The sequence below is a fragment of the Mya arenaria genome, chromosome 3, assembly GCF_026914265.1.
Source record: "Mya arenaria isolate MELC-2E11 chromosome 3, ASM2691426v1".
In the NCBI taxonomy this organism is placed as follows: Eukaryota; Metazoa; Mollusca; class Bivalvia; order Myida; family Myidae; genus Mya; species Mya arenaria.
In genome coordinates, this window is record NC_069124.1 from 58,057,766 (window position 1) to 58,083,638 (window position 25,873).

The 25,873-nt window shown below is 38.5% G+C and overlaps 1 protein-coding gene across 12 annotated transcripts in view; it reads right to left on the reverse strand.

Annotated features, from left to right (window-relative positions):
- LOC128227682 (F-BAR and double SH3 domains protein 2-like) overlaps positions 1 to 25,873 on the reverse strand; it is a 52,159-nt gene that overhangs the window by 15,637 nt on the left and 10,649 nt on the right. For 10 of the 12 annotated variants that reach the window (XR_008259846.1, XM_052938435.1, XM_052938433.1 and 7 more), the window contains exons 4-14: positions 25,289 to 25,374; positions 22,626 to 22,637; positions 18,893 to 19,037; positions 18,395 to 18,531; positions 18,068 to 18,131; positions 17,350 to 17,478; positions 16,766 to 16,888; positions 16,349 to 16,444; positions 15,728 to 15,868; positions 14,236 to 14,322; positions 521 to 572 (exon numbers count right to left, since the gene is read on the reverse strand). Coding sequence is in view for 11 of the 12 variants with exons in the window: in XM_052938435.1 (XP_052794395.1) it covers positions 521 to 572; positions 14,236 to 14,322; positions 15,728 to 15,868; positions 16,349 to 16,444; positions 16,766 to 16,888; positions 17,350 to 17,478; positions 18,068 to 18,131; positions 18,395 to 18,531; positions 18,893 to 19,037; positions 22,626 to 22,637; positions 25,289 to 25,374 (1,072 nt within the window). In the remaining variant the exon portion in view is untranslated. The remainder of the gene's footprint in view (positions 1 to 520; positions 573 to 14,235; positions 14,323 to 15,727; positions 15,869 to 16,348; positions 16,445 to 16,765; positions 16,889 to 17,349; positions 17,479 to 18,067; positions 18,132 to 18,394; positions 18,532 to 18,892; positions 19,038 to 22,625; positions 22,638 to 25,288; positions 25,375 to 25,873) is intronic. The other 2 variants (XM_052938444.1, XM_052938434.1) reach the window with 1 other exon arrangement.

Sequence of the window (25,873 nt, forward strand, 5' to 3'; positions counted from 1 at the left end):
TTATAGATGTTGACCACGTCATCAATGTGTTTGCATCACGAAAATTCCGGAAGCTAGAGTTTTTTAATGATCCCGGAAAGTCAACTGTGCTGTAGAAAGCGACATTATATTGTTTGTGCAAATACGCATATGATTAACTTTGATTTTGGCAACAAAATGCATTCATATTGAGTGAAATTTAATTAATAAAATGTACAATGTTTTACTTCTATGGTCTGTCTTCTTTAGCTAAAATACGTACAAAATTAATTTAAGGTAAAGCATAATGATTTTGTTGCTCTCTTTAATGTTTTTACACAACAACGAAATATACTCCAAAACGCACCTACAATCACCTAGCTAAGCAAAATTTCCGGGGGTGGGGAGCATGACCCCGGGCCCCCTTAAAGGTGGCCTACACATATATTTTCGTCAAGCTACGCCCCTGACCAGTATGTCCTGTAAGATATCAAAGGTATTTTCTTTGAATCAAAGTTTCTAAAATATGGTAATTATAAACATTGAAATAACTTAGACCCACCTCCTGCCTTATGTAGGGTCTCTATCCGCGCCTCAGCTTTGACTTTGGCAGTCTGTAAATAGATAAAGAAAATATAGAGAACCTGTAAAATAGTTCAAATATTGGGCGTTTGACTAACTATTTAACTTATTGAGGATGTTAAAAGCCATTCAAAAAAGGTACAACACTCAAGGCAGTCAATAGCTTTTTGAAGTAATAGAAAAGCAGGTATTAATTAAAATTTTCGTATTCAACATTATTTTATCAAATTCAAATGAAACATTTTAACTGCAATAAAAACTTAATTAATACATGTTTACTACTTTGATTTACCTTATACAATTTCAATATTTGTTTTCTTTTTTTAAAAGGGTGGGTCTCTCAGAGAGCTAAGTACTTCAAAAGAAAGAAACCTTCAGATTATTTTTAAAGGCAAAGTTTCAAGATAATTCCATAGTTTAAACATGTAAAACTGATAAATAGCAATTGAATAATAGTTTTGACCAAAAAAGAAATATTATTAAAATATTAAAAAATATATAAGAAAGATAAGTAAGCATATTATTTCTTTTCTTTTTAATTTGAATTCATAAAGCACAGTATTTCTAATCCAGAAATCTAAACAATTTAACAAACTCATTATTTAATTGAAAACAATCCCCATCTGAATTAACTAATTACTCTAGCTCAAACTGTGAAATCATTTCTCAAAATGGTACTCCTTAATTACCAAGACCCTATTAGGGCCTCAGTTTCATGAAATGAGCTTCCTAATTACTGTTAATGATAACTAATAGCATTAGAGCAATGCTAAACATCATGAGAAGTGAGTATAAATCAATATAATAATACATTCTTATAAAAGTCAACCCCTAATAATATGTTTTTCATCAAACATCAAGTCAAGCTTTTAAAAGGAAATCAAGCAGAGGTAAGAGAAGAATTAGATTTTTTTATGTAATAAAAAAAAAGATGAAGAGTCTTTAAGCAGAGATTTGTTTATTCAAATAACAAAACTACAGCATATTCACCTAAATGTTATACACTGAAAAATTAGTCAATTTCTTAAGACAACTAGGAGGCTTATAAATGTGTGTGGCTAGGTCACTTCTAAATATTAAATGGGTACTCACACAGTGAAAACATAACTAAATGAACATTATCTCCTAAATAGTGGTGTTGAGGACATCAAAAGCTCAATTAGAGATTTCCCACAGTAATAATATCTTTCTGTGTCTTTGTAATTCTGAATGCCTGTGCTGGGAAATATGGCCATCAAACAACACTTCAAGAAGACATGATTGTAACAGCTAGATGCAATGGTTCATGTTACACGGTACTTGTGTGTGCTGATTTGTTCTGCAACATTATCACATGTCTGTGCTGGGAAATATGGCCATCAAACAACACTTCAAGAAGACATGATTGTAACTCCTAGATGCAATGGTTCACGTTACCTGGTACTTGTGTATGCTGATTTGTTCTGCAACATTATCACATGTCTGTGCTGGGAAATATGGCCATCAAACAACACTTCAAGAACACATGATTGCAACAGCTCGATGCAATGGTTCATGTTACCAGGTACTTGTGTGTGCTGATTTGTTTTGCAACATTAGCACATGTCTGTGCTGGGAAATATGGCCATCAAACAACACTTCAAGAAGACATGATTGTAACAGCTAGATGCAATGGTTCATGTCACCAGGTATGTGTGTGTGCTGATTTGTTCTGCAGCATTAGCACATGCCTGTGCTGGGAAATATGGCCATCAAACAACACTTAAAGAACACATGATTGTAACATCTAGATGCAATGGTTCATGTTACCTGGTACTTGTGTGTGCTGATTTGTTCTGCAACATTAGCACATGCCTGTGCTGGGAAATATGGCCATCAAACAACACTTCAAGAAGACATGATTGTTACAGCTAGATGCTAAAGTTCATGTTACCTGGTACTTGTGTGTGCTGATTTGTTCTGCAGCATTATTACATGCCTGTGTTGGGAAATATCCCCATCAAACAACAACCCAAGAAGACATGATTGCAACTGCTAGATGCAATGGTTCATGTTACCTGGTACATGTGTGTGCTGATTTGTTCTGCAACATTAGCACATGCCTGTGCTGGGAAATATGGCCATCAAACAACACTTCCAGAACACATGATTGCAACAGCTCGATGCAATGGTTCATGTTACCTGGTACTTGTGTGTGCTGATTTGTTCTGAAACATTAGCACATGCCTGTGCTGGGAAATATGGCCATCAAACAACACTTCAAGAACACATGATTGTAACTCCTAGATGCAGTGGTTCATGTTACCTGGTACTTGTGTGTGCTGATTTGTTCTGCAGAATTAGCACATGCCTGTGCTGGGAAATATGGCCATCAAACAACACTTCAAGAACACATGATTGTATCAGCTAGATGCAATGGTTTATGTTACCTGGTACTTGTGTGTGCTTATTTGTTCTGCAGAATTAGCACATGCCTGTGCTGGGAAATATGGCCATCAAACAACACTTCAAGAACACATGATTGTAACAGGTAGATGCAGTGGTTCATGTTACCAGGCACGAGTGTGTGCTGATTTGTTCTGAAACATTAGCACATGCCTGTGCTGGGAAATATGGCCATCAAACAGCACTTCAAGAACACATGATTGTTTCAGCTAAATGCAATGGTTTATGTTACCTGGTACATGTGTGTGCTGATTTGTTCTGCAGAATTAGCACATGCCTGTGTTGGGAAATATAGCCATCAAACAACACTTCAAGAACACATGATTGTAACATCTAGATGCAGTGATTCATGTTACCTGGTACTTGTGTATGCTGATTTGTTCTGCAACATTATCACATGTCTGTGCTGGGAAATATGGCCATCAAACAACACTTCAAGAAGACATGATTGTAACAGCTAGATGCAATGGTTCATGTTACCTGGTACTTGTGTGTGCTGATTTTTCAGCAACATTAGCACATGCCTGTGCTGGGAAATATGGCCATCAAACAACACTTCAAGAACACATGATTGTAACTCCTAGATGCAGTGGTTCATGTTACCTGGTACTTGTGTGTGCTGATTTATTCTGCAACATTAGCACATGCCTGTGCTGGGAAATATGGCCATCAAACAACACTTCAAGAAGACATGATTGTATCAGCTAGATGCAATGGTTTATGTTACCTGGTACTTGTGTGTGCTGATTTGTTTTGCAACATTAGCACATGTCTGTGCTGGGAAATATGGCCATCAAACAACACTTCAAGAACACATGATTGTAACAGCTAGATGCAATGGTTCATGTCACTAGGTATGTGTGTGTGCTGATTTGTTCTGCAGCATTAGCACATGCCTGTGCTTGGAAATATGGCCATCAAACAACACTTAAAGAACACATGATTGTAACATCTAGATGCAATGGTTCATGTTACCTGGTACTTGTGTGTGCTGATTTGTTCTGCAACATTAGCACATGCCTGTTCTGGGAAATATGGCCATCAAACAACACTTCAAGAACACATGATTGTTACAGCTAGATGCTAAAGTTCATGTTACCTGGTACTTGTGTGTGCTTATTTGTTCTGCAGAATTAGCACATGCCTGTGTTGGGAAATATCCCCATCAAACAACAACCCAAGAAGACATGATTGCAACTGCTAGATGCAATGGTTCATGTTACCTGGTACATGTGTGTGCTGATTTGTTCTGCAACATTAGCACATGCCTGTGCTGGGAAATATGGCCATCAAACAACACTTCCAGAACACATGATTGCAACAGCTCGATGCAATGGTTCATGTTACCTGGTACTTGTGTGTGCTGATTTGTTCTGAAACATTAGCACATGCCTGTGCTGGGAAATATGGCCATCAAACAACACTTCAAGAACACATGATTGTAACTCCTAGATGCAGTGGTTCATGTTACCTGGTACTTGTGTGTGTTGATTTGTTCTGCAACATTAGCACATGCCTGTGCTGGGAAATATGGCCAGCAAACAACACTTCAAGAACACATGATTGTAACAGCTAGATGCAATGGTTCATGTCACCAGGTATGTGTGTGTGCTGATTTGTTCTGCAGCATTAGCACATGCCTGTGCTTGGAAATATGGCCATCAAACAACACTTAAAGAACACATGATTGTAACATCTAGATGCAATGGTTCATGTAACACGGTACTTGTGTGTGCTGATTTGTTCTGCAACATTAGCACATGCCTGTGCTGGGAAATATGGCCATCAAACATCACTTCAAGAAGACATGATTGTAACAGCTAAATGCTAAAGTTCATGTTACCTGGTACTTGTGTGTGCTTATTTGTTCTGCAGCATTATTACATGCCTGTGTTGGGAAATATCACCATCAAACAACAACCCAAGAAGACATGATTGCAACTGCTAGATGCAATGGTTCATGTTACCTGGTACATGTGTGTGCTGATTTGTTCTGCAACATTAGCACATGCCTGTGCTGGGAAATATGGCCATCAAACAACACTTCCAGAACACATGATTGCAACAGCTCGATGCAATGGTTCATGTTACCAGGTACTTGTGTATGCTGATTTGTTCTGCAACATTATCACATGTCTGTGCTTGGAAATATGGCCATCAAACAACACTTCAAGAACACATGATTGTAACAGCTAGATGCAATGGTTCATGTTACCTGGTACTTGTGTGTGCTGATTTATTCTGCAACATAAGCACATGCCTGTGCTGGGAAATATGGCCATCAAACAACACTTCAAGAACACATGATTGGAACTCCTAGATGCAGTGGTTCATGTTACCTGGTACTTGTGTGTGCTGATTTGTTCTGAAACATTAGCACATGCCTGTGCTGGGAAATATGGCCATCAAACAGCACTTCAAGAACACATGATTGTATCAGCTAGATGCAATGGTTTATGTTACCTGGTACATGTGTGTGCTTATTTGTTCTGCAGAATTAGCACATGCCTGTGCTGGGAAATATGGTCATCAAACAACACTTCAAGAACACATGATTGTAACAGGTAGATGCAGTGGTTCATGTTACCAGGTACGAGTGTGTGCTGATTTGTTCTGCAACATTAGGAAATGCCTGTGCTGGGAAATATGGCCAGCAAACAACAATCCAAGAAGACATGATTGTAACAGCTAGATGCAATGGTTCATGTTACCTGGTACTTGTGTGTGCTGATTTGTTCTGCAACATTAGCACATGCCTGTGCTGGGAAATATGGCCATCAAACAACACTTCAAGAAGACATAATTGTATCAGCTAAATGCAATGGTTTATGTTACCTGGTACATGTGTGTGCTGATTTGTTCTGCAACATTAGCACATGCCTGTGCTGGGAAATATGGCCATCAAACAACACTTCAAGAACACATGATTGAATCAGCTCGATGCAATGGTTCATTTTACCTGGTACATGTGTGTGCTGATTTATTCTGCAGAATTAGCACATGCCTGTGTTGGGAAATATGGCCATCAAACAACACTTCAAGAACACATGATTGTAACATCTAGATGCAGTGTTCATGTTACCTGGTACTTGTGTGTGCTGATTTGTTCTGCAACATTAGCACATGCCTGTGCTGGGAAATAAGGCCATCAACAACACTTCAAGAAGACATGACTGCAACAGCTCGATGCAATGGTTCATGTTACCTGGTACTTGTGTATGCTGATTTGTTCTGCAACATTATCACATGTCTGTGCTGGGAAATATGGCCATCAAACAACACTTCAAGAAGACATGATTGTAACAGCTAGATGCAATGGTTCATGTTACCTGGTACTTGTGTGTGCTGATTTTTCCGCAACATTAGCACATGCCTGTGCTGGGAAATATGGCCATCAAACAACACTTCAAGAACACATGATTGTAACTCCTAGATGCAGTGGTTCATGTAACCTAGTACTTGTGTGTGCTGATTTGATCTGCAACATAAGCACATGCCTGAGCTGGGAAATATAGCCATCAAACAACACTTCAAGATAACATGATTGTAACAGCTCGATGCAATGGTTCATTTAACCAAGTTCTTCTGTGTACTAATTAATTCTGCAACATAAGCACATGCCTGTTCTGGGAAATATTGCCATCAAACAACACTTCAAAAAGACATGATTGTAACAGCTAGATGCAATGGTTCATGTTACCTGGTACATGTGTGTGCTGATTTGTTCTGCAGAATTAGCACATGCCTGTGCTTGGAAATATGGCCATCAAACAACACTTAAAGAACACATGATTGTAACATCTAGATGCAATGGTTCATGTTACCTGGTACTTGTGTGTGCTGATTTGTTCTGCAACATTAGCACATGCCTGTGCTGGGAAATATGGCCATCAAACAACACTTCAAGAAGACATGATTGTTACAGCTAGATGCTAAAGTTCATGTTACCTGGTACTTGTGTGTGCTTATTTGTTCTGCAGCATTATTACATGCCTGTGTTGGGAAATATCCCCATCAAACAACAACCCAAGAAGACATGATTGCAACTGCTAGATGCAATGGTTCATGTTACCTGGTACATGTGTGTGCTGATTTGTTCTGCAACATTAGCACATGCCTGTGCTGGGAAATATGGCCATCAAACAACACTTCCAGAACACATGATTGCAACAGCTCGATGCAATGGTTCATGTTACCTGGTACTTGTGTGTGCTGATTTGTTCTGAAACATTAGCACATGCCTGTGCTGGGAAATATGGCCATCAAACAACACTTCAAGAACACATGATTGTAACTCCTAGATGCAGTGGTTCATGTTACCTGGTACTTGTGTGTGCTGATTTGTTCTGCAACATTAGCACATGCCTGTGCTGGGAAATATGGCCATCAAACAACACTTCAAGAACACATGATTGTATCAGCTAAATGCAATGGTTTATGTTACCTGGTACATGTGTGTGCTGATTTGTTCTGCAACATTAGCACATGCCTGTGCTGGGAAATATGGCCATCAAACAACACTTCAAGAACACATGATTGAAGCAGCTCGATGCAATGGTTCATTTTACCTGGTACATGTGTGTGCTGATTTATTCTGCAGAATTAGCACATGCCTGTGCTGGGAAATATGGCCATCAAACAACACTTCAAGAACACATGATTGTAACATCTAGATGCAGTGTTTATGTTACCTGGTACTTGTGTGTGCTGATTTGTTCTGCAACATTAGCACATGCCTGTGCTGGAAAATAAGGCCATCAACAACACTTCAAGAAGACATGATTGCAACAGCTCGATGCAATGGTTCATGTTAGCTGGTACTTGTGTATGCTGATTTGTTCTGCAACATTATCACATGTCTGTGCTGGGAAATATGGCCATCAAACAACACTTCAAGAACACATGATTGTAACAGCTAGATGCAATGGTTCATGTTACCTGGTACTTGTGTGTGCTGATTTTTCCGCAACATTAGCACATGTCTGTGCTGGGAAATATGGCCATCAAACAACACTTCAAGAACACATGATTGTAACTCCTAGATGCAGTGGTTCATGTAACCTGGTACTTGTGTGTGCTGATTTGTTCTGCAACATTAGCACATGCCTGTGCTGGGAAATATGGCCATCAAACAACACTTCAAGAACACATGATTGTATCAGCTAGATGCAATGGTTTATGTTACCTGGTACATGTGTGTGCAACAACACTTCAAGAACACATGATTGTAACAGGTAGATGCAGTGGTTCATGTTACCAGGCACGAGTGTGTGCTGATTTGTTCTGCAACATTAGGAAATGCCTGTGCTGGGAAATATGGCCAGCAAACAACAATCCAAGAAGACATGATTGTAACAGCTAGATGCAATGGTTCATGTCACCAGGTATGTGTGTGTGCTGATTTGTTCTGCAGCATTAGCACATGCCTGTGCTTGGAAATATGGCCATCAAACAACACTTAAAGAACACATGATTGTAACATCTAGATGCAATGGTTCATGTTACCTGGTACTTGTGTGTGCTGATTTGTTCGGCAACATTAGCACATGCCTGTGCTGGGAAATATGGCCATCAAACATCACTTCAAGAAGACATGATTGTAACAGCTAGATGCTAAAGTTCATGTTACCTGGTACTTGTGTGTGCTTATTTGTTCTGCAGCATTATTACATGCCTGTGTTGGGAAATATCACCATCAAACAACAACCCAAGAATACATGATTGCAACTGCTAGATGCAATGGTTCATGTTACCTGGTACATGTGTGTGCTGATTTGTTCTGCAACATTAGCACATGCCTGTGCTGGGAAATATGGCCATCAAACAACACTTCAAGAACACATGATTGCAACAGCTCGATGCAATGGTTCATGTTACCAGGTACTTGTGTATGCTGATTTGTTCTGCAACATTATCAAATGTCTGTGCTTGGAAATATGGCCATCAAACAACACTTCAAGAATACATGATTGAAACAGCTAGATGCAATGGTTCATGTTACCTGAAACTTGTGTGTGCTGATTTATTCTGCAACATAAGCACATGCCTGTGCTGGGAAATATGGCCATCAAACAACACTTCAAGAACACATGATTGGAACTCCTAGATGCAGTGGTTCATGTTACCTGGAACTTGTGTGTGCTGATTTGTTCTGCAAAATTAGCACATGCCTGTGCTGGGAAATATGGCCATGAAACAGCACTTCAAGAACACATGATTGTATCAGCTAGATGCAATGGTTTATGTTACCTGGTACATGTGTGTGCTTATTTGTTCTGCAACATTAGGAAATGTCTGTGCTTGGAAATATGGCCATCAAACAACACTTCAAGAATACATGATTGCAACTGCTAGATGCAATGGTTCATGTTACCTGGTACATGTGTGTGCTGATTTGTTCTGCAACATTAGCACATGCCTGTGCTGGGAAATATGGCCATCAAACAACACTTCAAGAACACATGATTGCAACAGCTCGATGCAATGGTTCATGTTACCAGGTACTTGTGTATGCTGATTTGTTCTGCAACATTATCAAATGTCTGTGCTTGGAAATATGGCCATCAAACAACACTTCAAGAATACATGATTGAAACAGCTAGATGCAATGGTTCATGTTACCTGAAACTTGTGTGTGCTGATTTATTCTGCAACATAAGCACATGCCTGTGCTGGGAAATATGGCCATCAAACAACACTTCAAGAACACATGATTGGAACTCCTAGATGCAGTGGTTCATGTTACCTGGAACTTGTGTGTGCTGATTTGTTCTGCAAAATTAGCACATGCCTGTGCTGGGAAATATGGCCATCAAACAACACTTCAAGAACACATGATTGTAACTCCTAGATGCAATGGTTCATGTTACCTGGTACTTGTGTATGCTGATTTGTTCTGCAACATTATCACATGTCTGTGCTGGGAAATATGGACATCAAACAACACTTCAAGAAGACATGATTGTAACCGCTAGATGCAATGGTTCATGTTACCTGGTACCTGTGTGTGCTGATTTTTCCGCAACATTAGCACATGCCTGTGCTGGGAAATATGGCCATCAAACAACACTTCAAGAACACATGATTGTAACTCCTAGATGCAGTGGTTCATGTTACCTGGTACTTGTGTGTGCTGATTTGTTCTGCAACATTAGCACATGCCTGTGCTGGGAAATATGGCCATCAAACAACACTTCAAGAACACATGATTGTATCAGCTAGATGCAATGGTTTATGTTACCTGGTACATGTGTGTGCTTATTTGTTCTGCAGAATTAGCACATGCCTGTACTGGGAAATATGGCCATCAAACAACACTTTTAAAATACATGTTTGTAACAGCTAGAGCTAGATGCAGTGATTCATGTTACCTGGTACTTGTGTGTGCTAATTTATTCTGAAACATAAGCCCATGCCTATGCTAGGAAATATGGCCATCAAACAACACTTCAAGAACACATGATTGTAACAAGTAGATGCAACGGTTCATGTTACCTGGTACTTGTGTGTGTTTATTTGTTCTGCAGCATTAGCACATGCCTGTGCTGGGAAATATGGCCATCAAACAAAACTTCAAGAAGACATGATTGTAACAGCTAGATACAATGGTTCATGTTACCTGGTACTTGTGTGTGCCTATTTGTTTTTCAACATTAGCACATGCCTGTGCTGGGAAATATGGCCATCAAACAACAACCAAAGGATACATGATTGTAACAGCTAGGTGTAATAGTTCATGTTACCTGGTACTTGTGTGTGCTGATTTGTTCTGCAACATAAGCACATGCCTGTGCTGGGAAATATGGCCATCAAATAACAATTTAAGATAACATGATTGTAACTCCTAGATGCAGTGGTTCATGTTACCTGGTACTTGTGTGTGCTGATTTGTTCTGCAACATTAGCACATGCCTGTGCTGGGAAATATGGCCATCAAACAACAACCAAGAAGACATGATTGTAACCACTAGATAGAGTGGTTCATGTTACCTAGACATTGTGTGTGCTGATTTCTTAGAACTGCAACATTATCAAATGTCTGTGCTGAAAAATATGGCCATCAAAGAACAACCAAAGGATACATGATTTTATCTGCTAGATGTAATAGTTCTTGTTACCTGGTACTTGTGTGTGCTTATTTGTTCTTCAACATTAGCACATGCCTGTGCTGGGAAATATGACCATAAAACAACACTTTCAGAAGACATGATTTTAACTGCTAGATGTAATAGTTCATGTTACCTGGTACTTGTGTGTGCTGGTTTGTTCTTCAACATTAGCACATGCCTGTGCTGGGAAATATGGCCATCAAACAACAATTCAAAAAGGCATGATTGTAACAGCTAGACGCAGTGGTTCATGTTACCTTGTACTTATGTGTGCTGATTTGTTCTGCAACATAAGCAAATGCCTGTGCTGGGAAATATAGCCATCAAACAACACTTCAAGATAACATGATTGTAACAGCTAGATGCAATGGTTCATTTAACCAAGTTCTTCTGTGTACTAATTAATTCTGCAACATAAGCACATGCCTGTTCTGGGAAATATTGCCATCAAACAACACTTCAAAAAGACATGATTGTAACAGCTAGATGCAATGGTTCATGTTACCTGGTACATGTGTGTGCTGATTTGTTCTGCAACATTAGCACATGCCTGTGCTGGGAAATATGGCCATCAAACAACACTTCAAGAACACATGATTGTATCAGCTTGATGCAATGGTTCATTTAACCAGGTACTTGTGTGTACTGATTTGTTCAGCAACACTAGCACATGCCTGTGCTGGGTATTATGGCCATCAAACAACACTTCAAGAACACATGATTGAAACAACTAGATGCAATGGTTCATGTTACCTGGTACTTGAGTGTGCTGATTTGTTCTTCAATATTAGCACATACCTGTGCTGGGAAATATGGCCATCAAACAACACTTCAAGAAGACATGATTGTAACAGCTAGATGCAATGGTTCATGTTACCTGGTACTTGTGTGTGCTGATTTTTCCGCAACATTAGCACATGCCTGTGCTGGGAAATATGGCCATCAAACAACACTTCAAGAACACATGATTGTAACTCCTAGATGCAGTGGTTCATGTTACCTGGTACTTGTGTGTGCTGATTTGTTCTGCAACATTAGCACATGCCTGTGCTTGGAAATATGGCCATCAAACAACACTTCAAGAACACATGATTGTATCAGCTAGATGCAATGGTTTATGTTACCTGGTACATGTGTGTGCTTATTTGTTCTGCAGAATTAGCACATGCCTGTGCTGGGAAATATGGCCATCAAACAACACTTTTAAAATACATGTTTGTAACAGCTAGAGCTAGATGCAGTGATTCATGTTACCTGGTACTTGTGTGTGCTAATTTATTCTGAAACATAAGCCCATGCCTATGCTAGGAACAACAATCCAAGAACACATGATTGTTACAGCTTGATGCAATGGTTCATGTTACCTATAACTTGTGTGTGCTTATTTGTTCAGCAACATTAGCACATGCCTGTGCTGGGAAATATGGCCATCAAACAACACTTCAAGAACACATGATTGTAACAGCTAGATGCAATGGTTCAAGTTACTTGGTATTTGTGTGTGCTGATTTGTTCTGCAACATTAGCACATGCCTGTGCTGGGAAATATGGCCATCAAACAACACTTCAAGAACACATGATTGTAACTGCTAGATTTAATAGTTCATGTTACCAGGTACTTGTATGTGCTGATTTGTTCTGCAACATTAGTACATTCCTGTGCTGGGAAATATGGCCATCAAACAACACTTCAAGAACACATGATTGTAACAGCTAGATGCAATGGTTCATGTTACTATGTGCTTGTGTGTGCTGATTTGTTCTGCAGTATTAGCACATGCCTGTGCTGGGAAATAGGACAATCACAGAACAATCCAAGAAAATATAGTATAATTGTAACAGCTATATGCATTGGTTTATGCTTCATTGTACCTGTGTGTGCTGAATTATTCTGCAACATTGGCAGATGCCTATGCTGGGAAATATTACCATAAAAAAGATCACAAGGTAAAACTGTTCAAGCTGATTGAGTGGTTCAGGTGGAGTTTTGTTCCATGCTATTTTTTAATTTTCTTTTTTTTTTAAATTGAAGCAAACGAGTAAAACATATATATATATATTCAACTTGTGTGGGGTTTTTTAAACCCATAGTAACCAAAGAGGAAAAAAATATTCTGATTCTTAATATAAAAAAGAAAGATTGTTAAATATAATTGGCTTTTAAACCTTTTGAACACAACCTTGAATTAATCTCTCTATTTGACAATGGAAAAATACATACTTTTTAGTCAGCTGTTTTGAGTTAGTTCAGAAATGGAAAAAACAAATTTCTTAGATAATAAGTTAAGTATGATGATCATCCATAATAAACAATAACCCTTTTTTAAGGAAAAGGTTTGAATTTTTTTTAAGTTTTCATTTAGAGCGAAAAAACAACTTTTCAGCTTAGTTTGAAAATTACAAATCATGTTTTAAAAACAGTAAGTAATAATTTTGTTTGACTCAACAATAATGCTTAACAGGTTGATATATAAAACTCATGCATTGGATACTTCCCTTAACAACAAATATTATAAAATTGCGTAAGAAAATTATATTCAACAATATTGTAGCACTAATTACCACATAAAAATCTTGTTCACTTGGAAAATACATGTTTAAGTGCAATCACACAAAATATATAAAAAAAAATTTTACATTTCCAAAAAAATAGGTGGGCTTAATCCACAGAAAGAAGCATCAATTTGGTGAGGCCTAAGCATCTAGCTACTGCCTTTGTTGGGAAATGATATGAATGAAAACATAAAAAGCAGCACAGTATGAACATAGAAGTGTGCTTCAGGATTAAGGCTGTTTTTCTTGATATATGAACCTTTTTTCAAGGTGTCATTTGTTGATTATTAGTCTAATTAAAACATAACATGTCTGAAACCACGACATTCCGAAGCTAGTTGTTGGTAGTATTTATCTATTGTGAAGGTTTTATTCAACATAGATGCATGAAAACACAATTTATATCTCTAAATGTAACATAACAATGAGACATGACTCCCACAAAACACAGAACAATACAACCAAAAGAAATCATATAAAATTGTAATAATGAAGTTGAAACTTCCTTGTCAGAGAGTGAAATCTGAAAATCTGAAAATAATCAATGTTGAAGTGCAATAACAAAGCTGAAAATCATGGACAGAAAAATCCATTAATAATGGTTACTGACCTCTGCCTGTCGAATATTTTGTAGTAATTCCTCCGTTCTTGCCTCAGGATCCTGGGATACGGCCTCTGTTGAGCCTCGCTGTGACACCTGCAACATGGAATCAAAAGGCACAACACTTTTACGCCGGTTCTTGATATTAAGTCTATCTAACATAAGAATAAAGTGTTCGACCAGTTTTTCAGAAAATGCCATATTATTTTTATTTAATTTGCCTGTCAAAATTGCTATATGTTTGTTTAAACACTATTATAAAATCAAACACAACATAAATCCAATTTCTGCCACAATTCTGATTTTAAATCTTAACACATATCAATATTTTTTAAACAAAGATTCAGACAGTAGGCATATCCAGAAAAAGGGTTTGGAATTCTTTTTCCACTGTTTAATGTTCTTACAGCAAAATCTTATCTATTTTATTACATAATGATAGTATTAAGACTTTTCTCTCAAACTTCTTGATTTTGATCTCATTATGTAGACACCCTGCTGTCCATTGAAGGAATTCTCTCTCTATGGTATCATTAATGTTAGAACTTCATGTTTTAGGTGAGCTAACAGATAAATGAACAAGAAAATCATTGTACAGGTTGATATGTAGAAGTTTAATGGGTTTTCTAAAGACAACTTCTAAATTAATGTGCGGTTATTTACACTGTAACAGTTATAAAACTATTTGGAGTATTTTACATGAAGGTGAGATTTCATGTTTCATTTACACTCTGACACTATTACATTAAAGTTTCCAACAAATGGTGAATGCAATTGAAATCAATGAATCATTTGATTCAAAATAAGGCCATCCTTAAGAATTGATTGCAGTGACCAGAGGCAGTATTTGTAAGACATTCTCAAGACTGAGTGAGAACTTGACAACAGCATATACATTGATTACTTTAGATTGCTACAGGTGATAACAATTGGGGACATTTTAAGGGAGTTGTTCAGACAACCATTATCAAACAATGGGCCGATTGTTCAGACATTTGTTAAAGTTAACAACGTGATGAGTGACATCGTTGTTAACATTTTAACGTGAAATATTTGATGATTTGCTAAGATATTTGACTTTAAACAGTACAGTTGAAACAGCTCTCTCAAATCTTGTTAGGAATACAGCAGATAACAACTGTATTCATTAAAGCTCCAGAGCAGTAATGATTAAAAAGTTAACAACAATGACGTTAAAGGCCTAGTTTAAGGAATGTTTGGCATGACAATCCCCTGCTGTGCATCTCCTGCTAATTGCACTGATCTCACAGTAGGGGCAAATTTTCTGTTTATTTGTTTATTGGCTCAGGGCCATTTAGGGTCCATTTCTATAATAAAACCCCTTAAACTGCACAGCAGGATACTCAGATCTGAGAACTGATAAAACATGTAGGCATTTAGATTAAGATCAATACACAGCCATTGTGTACAATAAACAGTTTGGGAGGGGGGGGGGGGGTCTTCAAATCAACTAAAGCCATATACACTCTTATCTACTCACCTTGTCCCCAGTCCCAACAGATTTAAGTGCCCGCTGGTAATCCCTGATGGCCTTGGTCTCCTTGGCGATCTTGGTCGCCCATTTTCGGGCTTCCTTATCTAGTTGGTGGGCTCCGTTATATGTTTTTGAGATTTTATTGCACTGAAAATCAGGTGAAGAATAATACCACCCTATTATAATACATTTAGTTTAATTGAACAAAATAGTTTCAGCATATGAAATGTGTTCATTTTATCAAAGACAGATCAATTATATAGAATATGACATTTAGAACCAAAGGTGATAGTCACATAATTTATATATTTAATATTTTTTCAAGTAAAATTCTTAGTACTGTATTGAAATGTCATATTATTACTTTTAATACAATATCAAAGGACTGAAGGGCCATATTTCAGTGTCCAAGCTATGTGATGATCACATTTATTTTGAACTTGTTTAATTTGAAAAGAAGAAAGTGTTATTTTTATTCCCGGCATTGAAATACATGAAGTTGTAGTCCACAGCTTTATGAAGTCATATTTCAAAAGCATACTATTATATTACCGCGTCCTTTTTTATTTTCTATATACAATGTAAGCAATTATCTTATAAATGAAAAACAAATATATGTGCACCTACCTTGTCCTGCATACAGGGTTCAAATTCATATTGCACGAGGTTTGTAAATACATTGTTGGTATACAGAAAACACTTCAAGTCAAAGTTTCTGTTTATCTGCAATGATCAAATAAGACTACCATAAGTACAGTGTATTCATTGTATAATAAAATAATAATGCTCATACCTCTATGTCTGTATTTAAATCGAACATATGAATGCTTTAGACATTTTTCCACCATAAGAGTGAAATCGCCTTGGCATTCGATAGTTTCAATGTCTATCATTCAACTTTTCTCAGAAAAAATCAATCATTTTCATTCATTATTCTATCCCCCTTCCTTGGCATGACACCTTGACTACACACATTGTTGCTTGTGTTATTTATTCTTTTTTTTAAGTCTACTGAAGATAACAAGATATGATTTCAAGTCTCACCATTGCTGTCTGTTCGACAATCCTGTTGAAAGAGCGATTTTCATAGCAGCTTATTTCCTGGGCAGTGTTACCGTAGATGGCGAAATATTCCTGAATGCGCTCAAAAATTTCACCATCTAACACCTGCAAAATAAATTGGAATAGGTGAACAGGGATATCTTGTGAATGTCTCTAGCTTAATTTAGGTTAAAAAGGTCCATAAAACAGTGTTGAGATGGCCGGCAGAATTGTAACATTAATGCCCACTGAAGTTTACAGAGGAAGTGAAGTCATTCAATCATATTTCCTCAAAAACTTTGACAGTTTTTCACACATATATTTTATTAGTTTCTGTATTACTATTACAGTCTTTCTCCTATATCTTTAGATAAATACAAAATCTGGCACAGATGAAGTTTAAAATGAATCAATGTATTGCAGGTTGATCCTCACAGTTCGAGTAGTCTTGTAAGACAGAAAGTTTTGATACTGCAGAAAATGCTGGCTAAACATGCAATAAGCTTGACACAACACTGACACTGTAAAATGATTTACTGAACAAATATGAGACATGAAAATCAACCAGTCATAGTCAAAACATTCACCTCAATGAGATTTGGAAGGTCTGTGCTGAAGTATCGGACCTGGTGGGCGTTGGCTGCAGCCAGACTCAGCAGGTACTCGTTACGGGACTCCGTCGATTTAGACTCACATGAATCAGTCCGGGACTTCAACTTTAGGTAAACAAACAATAATACAAATTATTATGTTATAAATTGTTTAATCTTAATATTCAGAAAATCTTAAAAAGTCATGTAGTTCCTGACATAGTGCATTTTTTATAAGCTCTGGAAGAACAATTCATTTGAAAAACAAACAATTTACCAAAATTGTAACAATAGTAGTATCAGTTTGAATTAGACTGTTCCAAGTGCGAAAAGCTCACCACCTCCTAGCACAACCTTAAGAGGTATCCTATTTCCAAGAATTACTTAATCATTTTTAAAGACCATTACTTGTTGTAGCTTCAAAACTAAGAATTTCATCATTTATATATTATTGAGAAGGGTTATAACTCTAGGTTGTAACCATGTTTTACACTACTTCTCATCCTGCTTGTCAATTTTTCCAATTATAAAGTGATTCTATCAAAAACTGGAGGTTTGTGTTACAAGTTTTTTATTGCAATATATGGACAGACAGACTGACAGCCACCACAGTGACTCCTGCATACCACCTTCAAAAGTTTTGCAGAACTAATAAATTGTCTGTGGACATACAAACTAATTCATTGCTTTGAGAATATTCATGTTGAAAACTTACCTTTGCATGATTTTTCTGTAAACTGGCTAAGGACTGGAAAATGCCTTTGGATTTTCTGTTCAACCTGAAATGTGATGCACAGCCATTCTGATTAGAAGGGATAACATGTCTTCTGTATTCCGGTCGACATAAAAAACATAATTAACATATGTTCAATATTGACACTAACACAACAAAGATAAGATAATTAAGGCAAAGCTACAACCTATGAACACTTTAATGACATATGTGCCTCTTTTAATTACAAAAGACATGTTTGTTCTTCAGTACATAACTACAACAAGATTATGTTTCCTTAACATGATTTAGACTTCAAAAATTACATACTTTTCCTCTGCCTCCCTCGCCTTTGCCCTCGCATCAAATGCCTGGGCCTCGTCAACATTGTACATCTTCTGCTGCTTGCACATCTCAGCCACGGTCTGTGACACCTCTGTCTGAATGGTCATCAACTGTGGCGTCACCTGCAGACACAGTAACAATCAGTGTCAGGTATCCTGCGGACCGACAAACAGACTGATGGACAGCAAAAGTGACTCCTTTAAAACCTCTTAAAACCTATGCTATTGTATTATAATATCAGTTTACTGGCTAGTGCTGGCAACTGATATGAAAGCTTTCATTTGGGACTGCTTATGTTTGTTCTTGTTTGACATATTAGTACAATAAACTTCTAACAGCTACTGCAGTTTAGAATCACCCTTGCATGTGCATTCCCATTAAAGGCATTCAGTATTGGCAGAATTGTTTCAAAGCACATTTTTATCAACAGTCTTAATTTGCAACTTTAATTAACATGACTGGGCACTTTTGTTAATAAACTACCTTTTTCATGCACTGTTGTTTATTGGTTTTGAGTGGTTTTATTGGTTCAGCAATTCTCTCGAGGTAGGTTTCTGCAGCTTGCAGCCGCTTCTTTGCCAATATGTCTGTCTCTTCCAAAATAACCCTCCATACTGCCATGGCAGTCCTGGATGAATGGGAGATAACTACAGAAAACTGTACACATCAGGGGAGACAATTAAGACATTTTTTTATATCAATAGCTGGTTCCTTAAGAAATACAAGTTGGCTTGGAAAATTGAAACTTATTGCATTCATGAAAATGGAATTAATGCTTAAATAAGGTTTAGTATATTCTACATCACTAAACTATTTAATACCAAAGAGTATAGTTTATTACAAAACATGTTGCAGTAATCAATCATGTAAAATCTCAGCGAACATTAAGTCAATGTACTGTGAAGATAAACATCATGAAATTGCATGTTAGTATCTAGATCACAATATCCTTCATTCTATATGATAAACTATGATATACACTCAAAACAGTCATTTTTCATTATACATAAAAATATTTTTTAGATGTCAAAAAACAAACAAATTTTATACTATTAAAAAAAGATGTGATATGTGTTTAAACTGTTCTTATATATAATAAATTAAACTACAATGACTTCATTTCCAATTGAGTAAACAAACATGCTCATACAAATATAAACTATTTTCTAAATAACAGCACACTTAAAACAATGATAAAATATCAAATAAAAACTAACAATTTCATTATTGAAAGCACAGAAATGACATAGTGATGTTTTCATAACAAAACAATCAAAGGTAAAATCATGGACCAGAACACGTTGTTTAAATTTGAAATCTTTGTAATTTGCACTTTGTGATAATAAAGCTTACAATAAAGTAGAGTACACCAGCTATGAAATTTAAATCTCATCTCAGATGAAAAAGCATAATCATAACTATCTTGTGGATGTGTAAAACTATTAGATATATATTAAGCATCATTTAAAAGAGAGACGGAGCAGTTTTGTACTGTGCTTCCCAGATAAAAAAAAACTGGATAGACAGTATAAATAATTGTATTTTGGAAATTATAAACATCACTACTTTCTAAGCGTAATATGGTCAATTTCAACTTAACAAAACTAAAAACAAGAACAAATGACATAAAATGTTTTGTGTGTTTGTCCAAGAAAATGATTTTTACCTTCCTTTTCCGAAGCTAAATGAGGCAAAAATGTTGAGACACAGTTTATGAGAATGAAAAGAAGTTATAATGAGGAGTTTGAAAACTAATACTTGGGAAAAAACTATTATCAAAGGGAAACATGTCAAATCTACAGGAATGAAGCACAGATTTGACTTCTAATGCAGGAAGAAAGATATTATTCACATCTTTCTGGACTGTAAAGTACGCTACTAAGATAAAACAGTAGGCATCAGGGGAAACATAATCAAACAGATGTTAGTTGTCAAACAATTCAAGAATACATGTTTCTTTTTCTGGTGCCGATTCATTACTTTATCCCTTTATTAGTTCATAAAGGAAAATCCAAAGTGTAGCTAGGCAAATATCGATGTTTCCTGGGTTTCCAGGGAAACCAGTGGTGGCCACCTGTTTGAGATGCCATGAGAATGTTCGTGGTGAAGCTTGATCCTCCACCTATTCTGTGAAAAGCTGACTTATATACCACTTGACCAAGGTCCTCAACCACCTCCCCCGAACCCTCCCAATTCTGCCCCTTCACCTTGCCCTGACCCAGCCCCCTGGCCCTCCCCTCACTACATTCCTCCATTCCCTTACACCATTCCCCCCTGCTCCCCCAATCCCTAACTTGTCCTTTCACCCTTCCCCATTACCAACCTTCCTTTGAACTACCTCACCTGCCCTCCCTCCTTGTCCTTACACCCTCCCCCATTACCAACCTTCCCTTGAGCTACCTCACCTGCCCTCCCTCCTTGGCCTTACACCCTCCCCCATTACCAACCTTCCCTTGAGCTACCTCACCTGCCCTCCCTCCTTGTCCTTACAACCTCCCCCATTACCAACCTTCCCTTGAGCTACCTCACCTGCCCTCCCTCCTTGTCCTTACAACCTCCCCCATTACCAACCTTCCCTTGAGCTACCTCACCTGCCCTCCCTCCTTGTCCTTACAACCTCCCCCATTACCAACCTTCCCTTGAGCTACCTCACCTGCCCTCCCTCCTTGGCCTTACACCCTCCCCCATTACCAACCTTCCCTTGAGCTACCTCACCTGCCCTCCCTCCTTGGCCTTACACCCTCCCCCATTACCAACCTTCCCTTGAGCTACCTCACCTGCCCTCCCTCCTTGTCCTTACAACCTCCCCCATTACCAACCTTCCCTTGAGCTACCTCACCTGCCCTCCCTCCTTGTCCTTACAACCTCCCCCATTACCAACCTTCCCTTGAACTACCTCACCTGCCCTCCCTCCTTGTTCGTACAACCTCCCCCATTACCAACCTTCCCTTGAGCTACCTCACCTGCCCTCCCTCCTTGTCCTTACACCCTCCCCCATAACCAACCTTCCCTTGAGCTACCTCACCTGCCCTCCCTCCTTGTCCTTACACCCTCCCCCATTACCAACCTTCCCTTGAGCTACGTCCTTACCTGCCCTCCCTCCTTGGCCTTACACCCTTCCCCATTACCAACCTTCCTTTGAGCTACCTCACCTGCCCTCCCTCCTTGTCCTTACACCCTCCCCCATTACCAACCTTCCCTTGAGCTACCTTACCTGCCCTCCCTCCTTGTCCTTACACCCTCCCCCATTACCAACCTTCCCTTGAGCTACCTTACCTGCCCTCCCTCCTTGGCCTTACACCCTCCCCCATTACCAACCTTCCCTTGAGCTACCGCACCTGCCCTCCCTCCTTGGCCTTACACCCTCCCCCATTACCAACCTTCCCTTGAGCTACCTCACCTGCCCTCCCTCCTTGGCCTTACACCCTCCCCCATTACCAACCTTCCCTTGAGCTACCTCACCTGCCCTCCCTCCTTGTCCTTACACCCTCCCCCATTACCAACCTTCCCTTGAGCTACCTCACCTGCGCTCCCTCCTTGTCCTTACACCCTCCCCCATTACCAACCTTACCTTGAGCTACCTCACCTGCGCTCCCTCCTTGTCCTTACACCCTCCCCCATTACCAACCTTCCCTTGAGCTACGTCCTTACCTGCCCTCCCTCCTTGGCCTTACACCCTCCCCCATTACCAACCTTCCCTTGAGCTACCTCACCTGCCCTCCCTCCTTGGCCTTACCCCCCCCCCCCCATTACCAACCTTCCCTTGAGTTACCTCACCTGCCCTCCCTCCTTGGCCTTACCCCCCCCCCCCATTACCAACCTTCCCTTGAGTTACCTCACCTGCCCTCCCTCCTTGGCCTTACCCCCCCCCATTACCAACCTTCCCTTGAGTTACCTCACCTGCCCTCCCTCCTTGGCCTTACCCCCCCCCCCCCCCCCCTTCCCTTCCATTCTTCACCAGTTTGGCAATAGGAGCAATAATTAGCTTTTTTTGGCAACTTATATTACACACATGTCCATATAAGTAACCATCCACGTCTGCATTACTAACTACACCCCTAAAGATGTTCATATTAATGTATAGGTAAAAGAAACATGTTTCTTGAATCAAAAACTAAGTGTTAATTAGTGCAGCAAAATTGTTGGGTCAAACTGTGTGGGGGCCTAATTTCTAAGATTAACTTCAGAATATAACATTTAACTATCAAAACCTTACTTTTTCCCTGTCCTGAAATAATCATGGTATCATGTTCAACTATAATGAGCACTGTGTACATACAATAGTTACTTTTTTAAATGTGTTGTTGGTAGCATTTTATTTTCATTCTTGCATTCACCTTAGTCACACAACGATGATGTAATTGTAAACCATATAATCACTCGAACATAAATGTGATATTAACTCCCCTCAAACACTGTTTACAGGATAATTCATTATTGTATGCACTCCATCTATAAAACCACTCAAACAGGAAATTAGCCAAACAATTTGTTTTAAGAGGGAATTTACCAAAACATTTTGTTAGACAATTTGCTTTACGAGATTTTCTAATTTCATTCAAATCATTTATTTCATTCAAAGAATAACATATTATCAAAGAAGAGATCAGCAAACAAATGTGGCCACCAGTCTTACTCAATTCATCTAGGGGCATAGCCCAACAAATATTTTAACCAGAGTTATGGGACTTGATTAACACAGCTTGGTGCATAATTGTATTGCATTTAAAAACCACATGTTATAATCGTAAGCACTTTTTGAGTTCAAGTGTTTTCATTACAATTCAGACACTAAAGCTATGAGAAATCAATCAATAGGACATAACTAATTTGACCATCATCCCATAAGCGCTGTGAAGGCCATTTATATGATAATCATTCCCCAAAAGTACAACATTAACTCAGAATATCACAATTCTCCATAACCTCTACATAAACCTATCTATACAGAAACCTGCACCAACAGAACCATAACAGTCTGGTACTTAAGCCCCATAAACGAGTAATTATTCCCTCTGCAATATCTACACTACTAGGCCCTTGGGAAATTATCCAGAAACAATCAATACCTTTGTATTTAATTACTTTACTTCTCTTTTGTCTTAGAAATGATCAACACTATCATTGATATTATCAATGAACTCCTAATTTGTTTGAAACCCAGTTGGTTTAATGGGACACCAAGAGTGCAATGAACCAATTTACACTGCTGTGATGTGTATACCTATATATGAAGATACTGTTTGAATTTCAAAAAATTATCTACTGTAACTTCACAATCATTTGTTCTTTGCCAGTCGTCAATCCATTGTTCTGTGGTAGCCATATGCAGTCTTTGGTATACATGTACAGTCAATGGTAGCCATTAGCCATGTACAGTCTATGGTAGTCAGGTACAGTCTATGTTAGTCAGGTACAATCTATGGTAACCATGTACAGACTATGGCAGCCATGTGCAATGTTCAGTGTCTATTAGTCATGTATAGTCTATGGTAGCCATGAACAGTCTATGGTAGCCATGTACAGTCAATGGTAGCCATGTACAGTCAATGCTAGCCATGTACAACCTATGGTAGCCATGTATAGTCTATGGTAGCCATGTACAGTCTATGGTAGCCATATACAGTCTATGGTAGCCATGTACAGTCTATGGTAGCCATGTACAGTCTATGGTAGCCATGTCCAGTCTATGGTAGCCATGTACAGTCTATGGTGGCCATATACAGTCTATGGTAGCCATGTACAGTCTATGGTGGTCATATACAGCCTATGGTAGCCATGTACAGTCTATGGTGGCCATATACAGTCTATGGTAGCCATGTATAGTCTATGGTAGCCATGTACAGTCTATGGTAGCCATGTACAGTCTATGGTAGCCATATACAGTCTATGGTAGCCATGTACAGTCTATGGTGGCCATATACAGCCTATGGTAGCCATGTATAGTCTATGGTAGCCATGTACAGTCTATGGTAGCCATGTACAGTCTATGGTAGCCATATACAGTCTATGGTAGCCATGTACAGTCTATGGTGGCCATATACAGCCTATGGTAGCCATGTACAGTCTATGGTAGCCATGTACAGTCTACGGTAGCCATATACAGTCTCAAGTAGTCATGTGCCATGTACAGTCTATGGTGGCCATATACAGCCTATGGCAGCCATGTACAGTCTACGGTAGCCATATACAGTCTCAAGAAGTCATGTGCCATATACAGCCTATGGCAGCCATGTATAGTCTATGGTAGCCATGTACAGTCTATGGTAGCCATGTACAGTCTATGGTAGCCATATACAGTCTATGGTAGCCATGTACAGTCTATGGTGGCCATATACAGCCTATGGTAGCCATGTACAGTCTATGGTGGCCATATACAGCCTATGGTAGCCATGTATAGTCTATGGTAGCCATGTATAGTCTATGGTAGCCATGTACAGTCTATGGTAGTCATGTACAGTCTACGGTAGCCATATACAGTCTCAAGTAGTCATGTGCCGTGTACAGTCTATGGTGGCCATTAGTAGACACCTCGCATTCAAGTCAAAGTTTTAGTTGTATGTCGGCAAAATCTCAGCATAAAAAATCATTATTTGTACTGATTAAAAGCATTAAAGAATATTGCAAACACTGCAGTTATCTATCTGAATACAGAGAACATGAAACAGTAAACATAATATCATGTAATTGAAAGAAACTATGACATCTGACACATTATGTAAGAATTTGATATTATGGCAAGTAACATCTACTTCCAAATATCACAACCCAATATAGCCTTACATAGGCATTTTCAGTAAGCAAGAAGATATCATGCTGCTAGGATACCAAGGTCAAGGTCACAGTGAAAGTCAAGGTCAATGTAAAAGTAAAAGTTACCTGTGTTCTTGGCCATCTTCAGAGGTGAGGTCAGGCATGGCCTGGAAGTCTCGCTTCAAAAGCTGCCCTGTCAACTTTAAAAGGGCCTGAAATACAAGAAAATACTTGTGATACATTCACCTAAGGAAAAACAAGGGCACTTATCTGAGCTGATGTTGATGTTTGTCAGTTTTTCTCAGTCTAACAAGGGAGTTAACTCAGCAAATAGTTTGCATACAGTAAAGCTTGCTAAGAATTTATGCTTTGTCAATCAATCTTAATATTTATACCAAGTTCTAGCTGAACATCTTGTATGATTTCTGAAGAGGGTGTTGCACAGCTCTAGCGCCACCTGAACAACACCAAGACAATGATGATTATTAAGCTCAAGTATTATCCTTTAAGCTTATCCCCCTATTCATATTTCAGAATTCAAACTAGTTTGTATGGCTGCCTTATAACAGAGATTTATGATGCTGGTGAAAACGGGAATTGAATAAAAAAATGTCTGGTTTATAGAATGGATCACATCAAAAGCAATATTTTCCATTTTCAGTTTTTACACATTTTCCAAATGCCCTGACTTTTTTTATCAGCGGCTGTCTG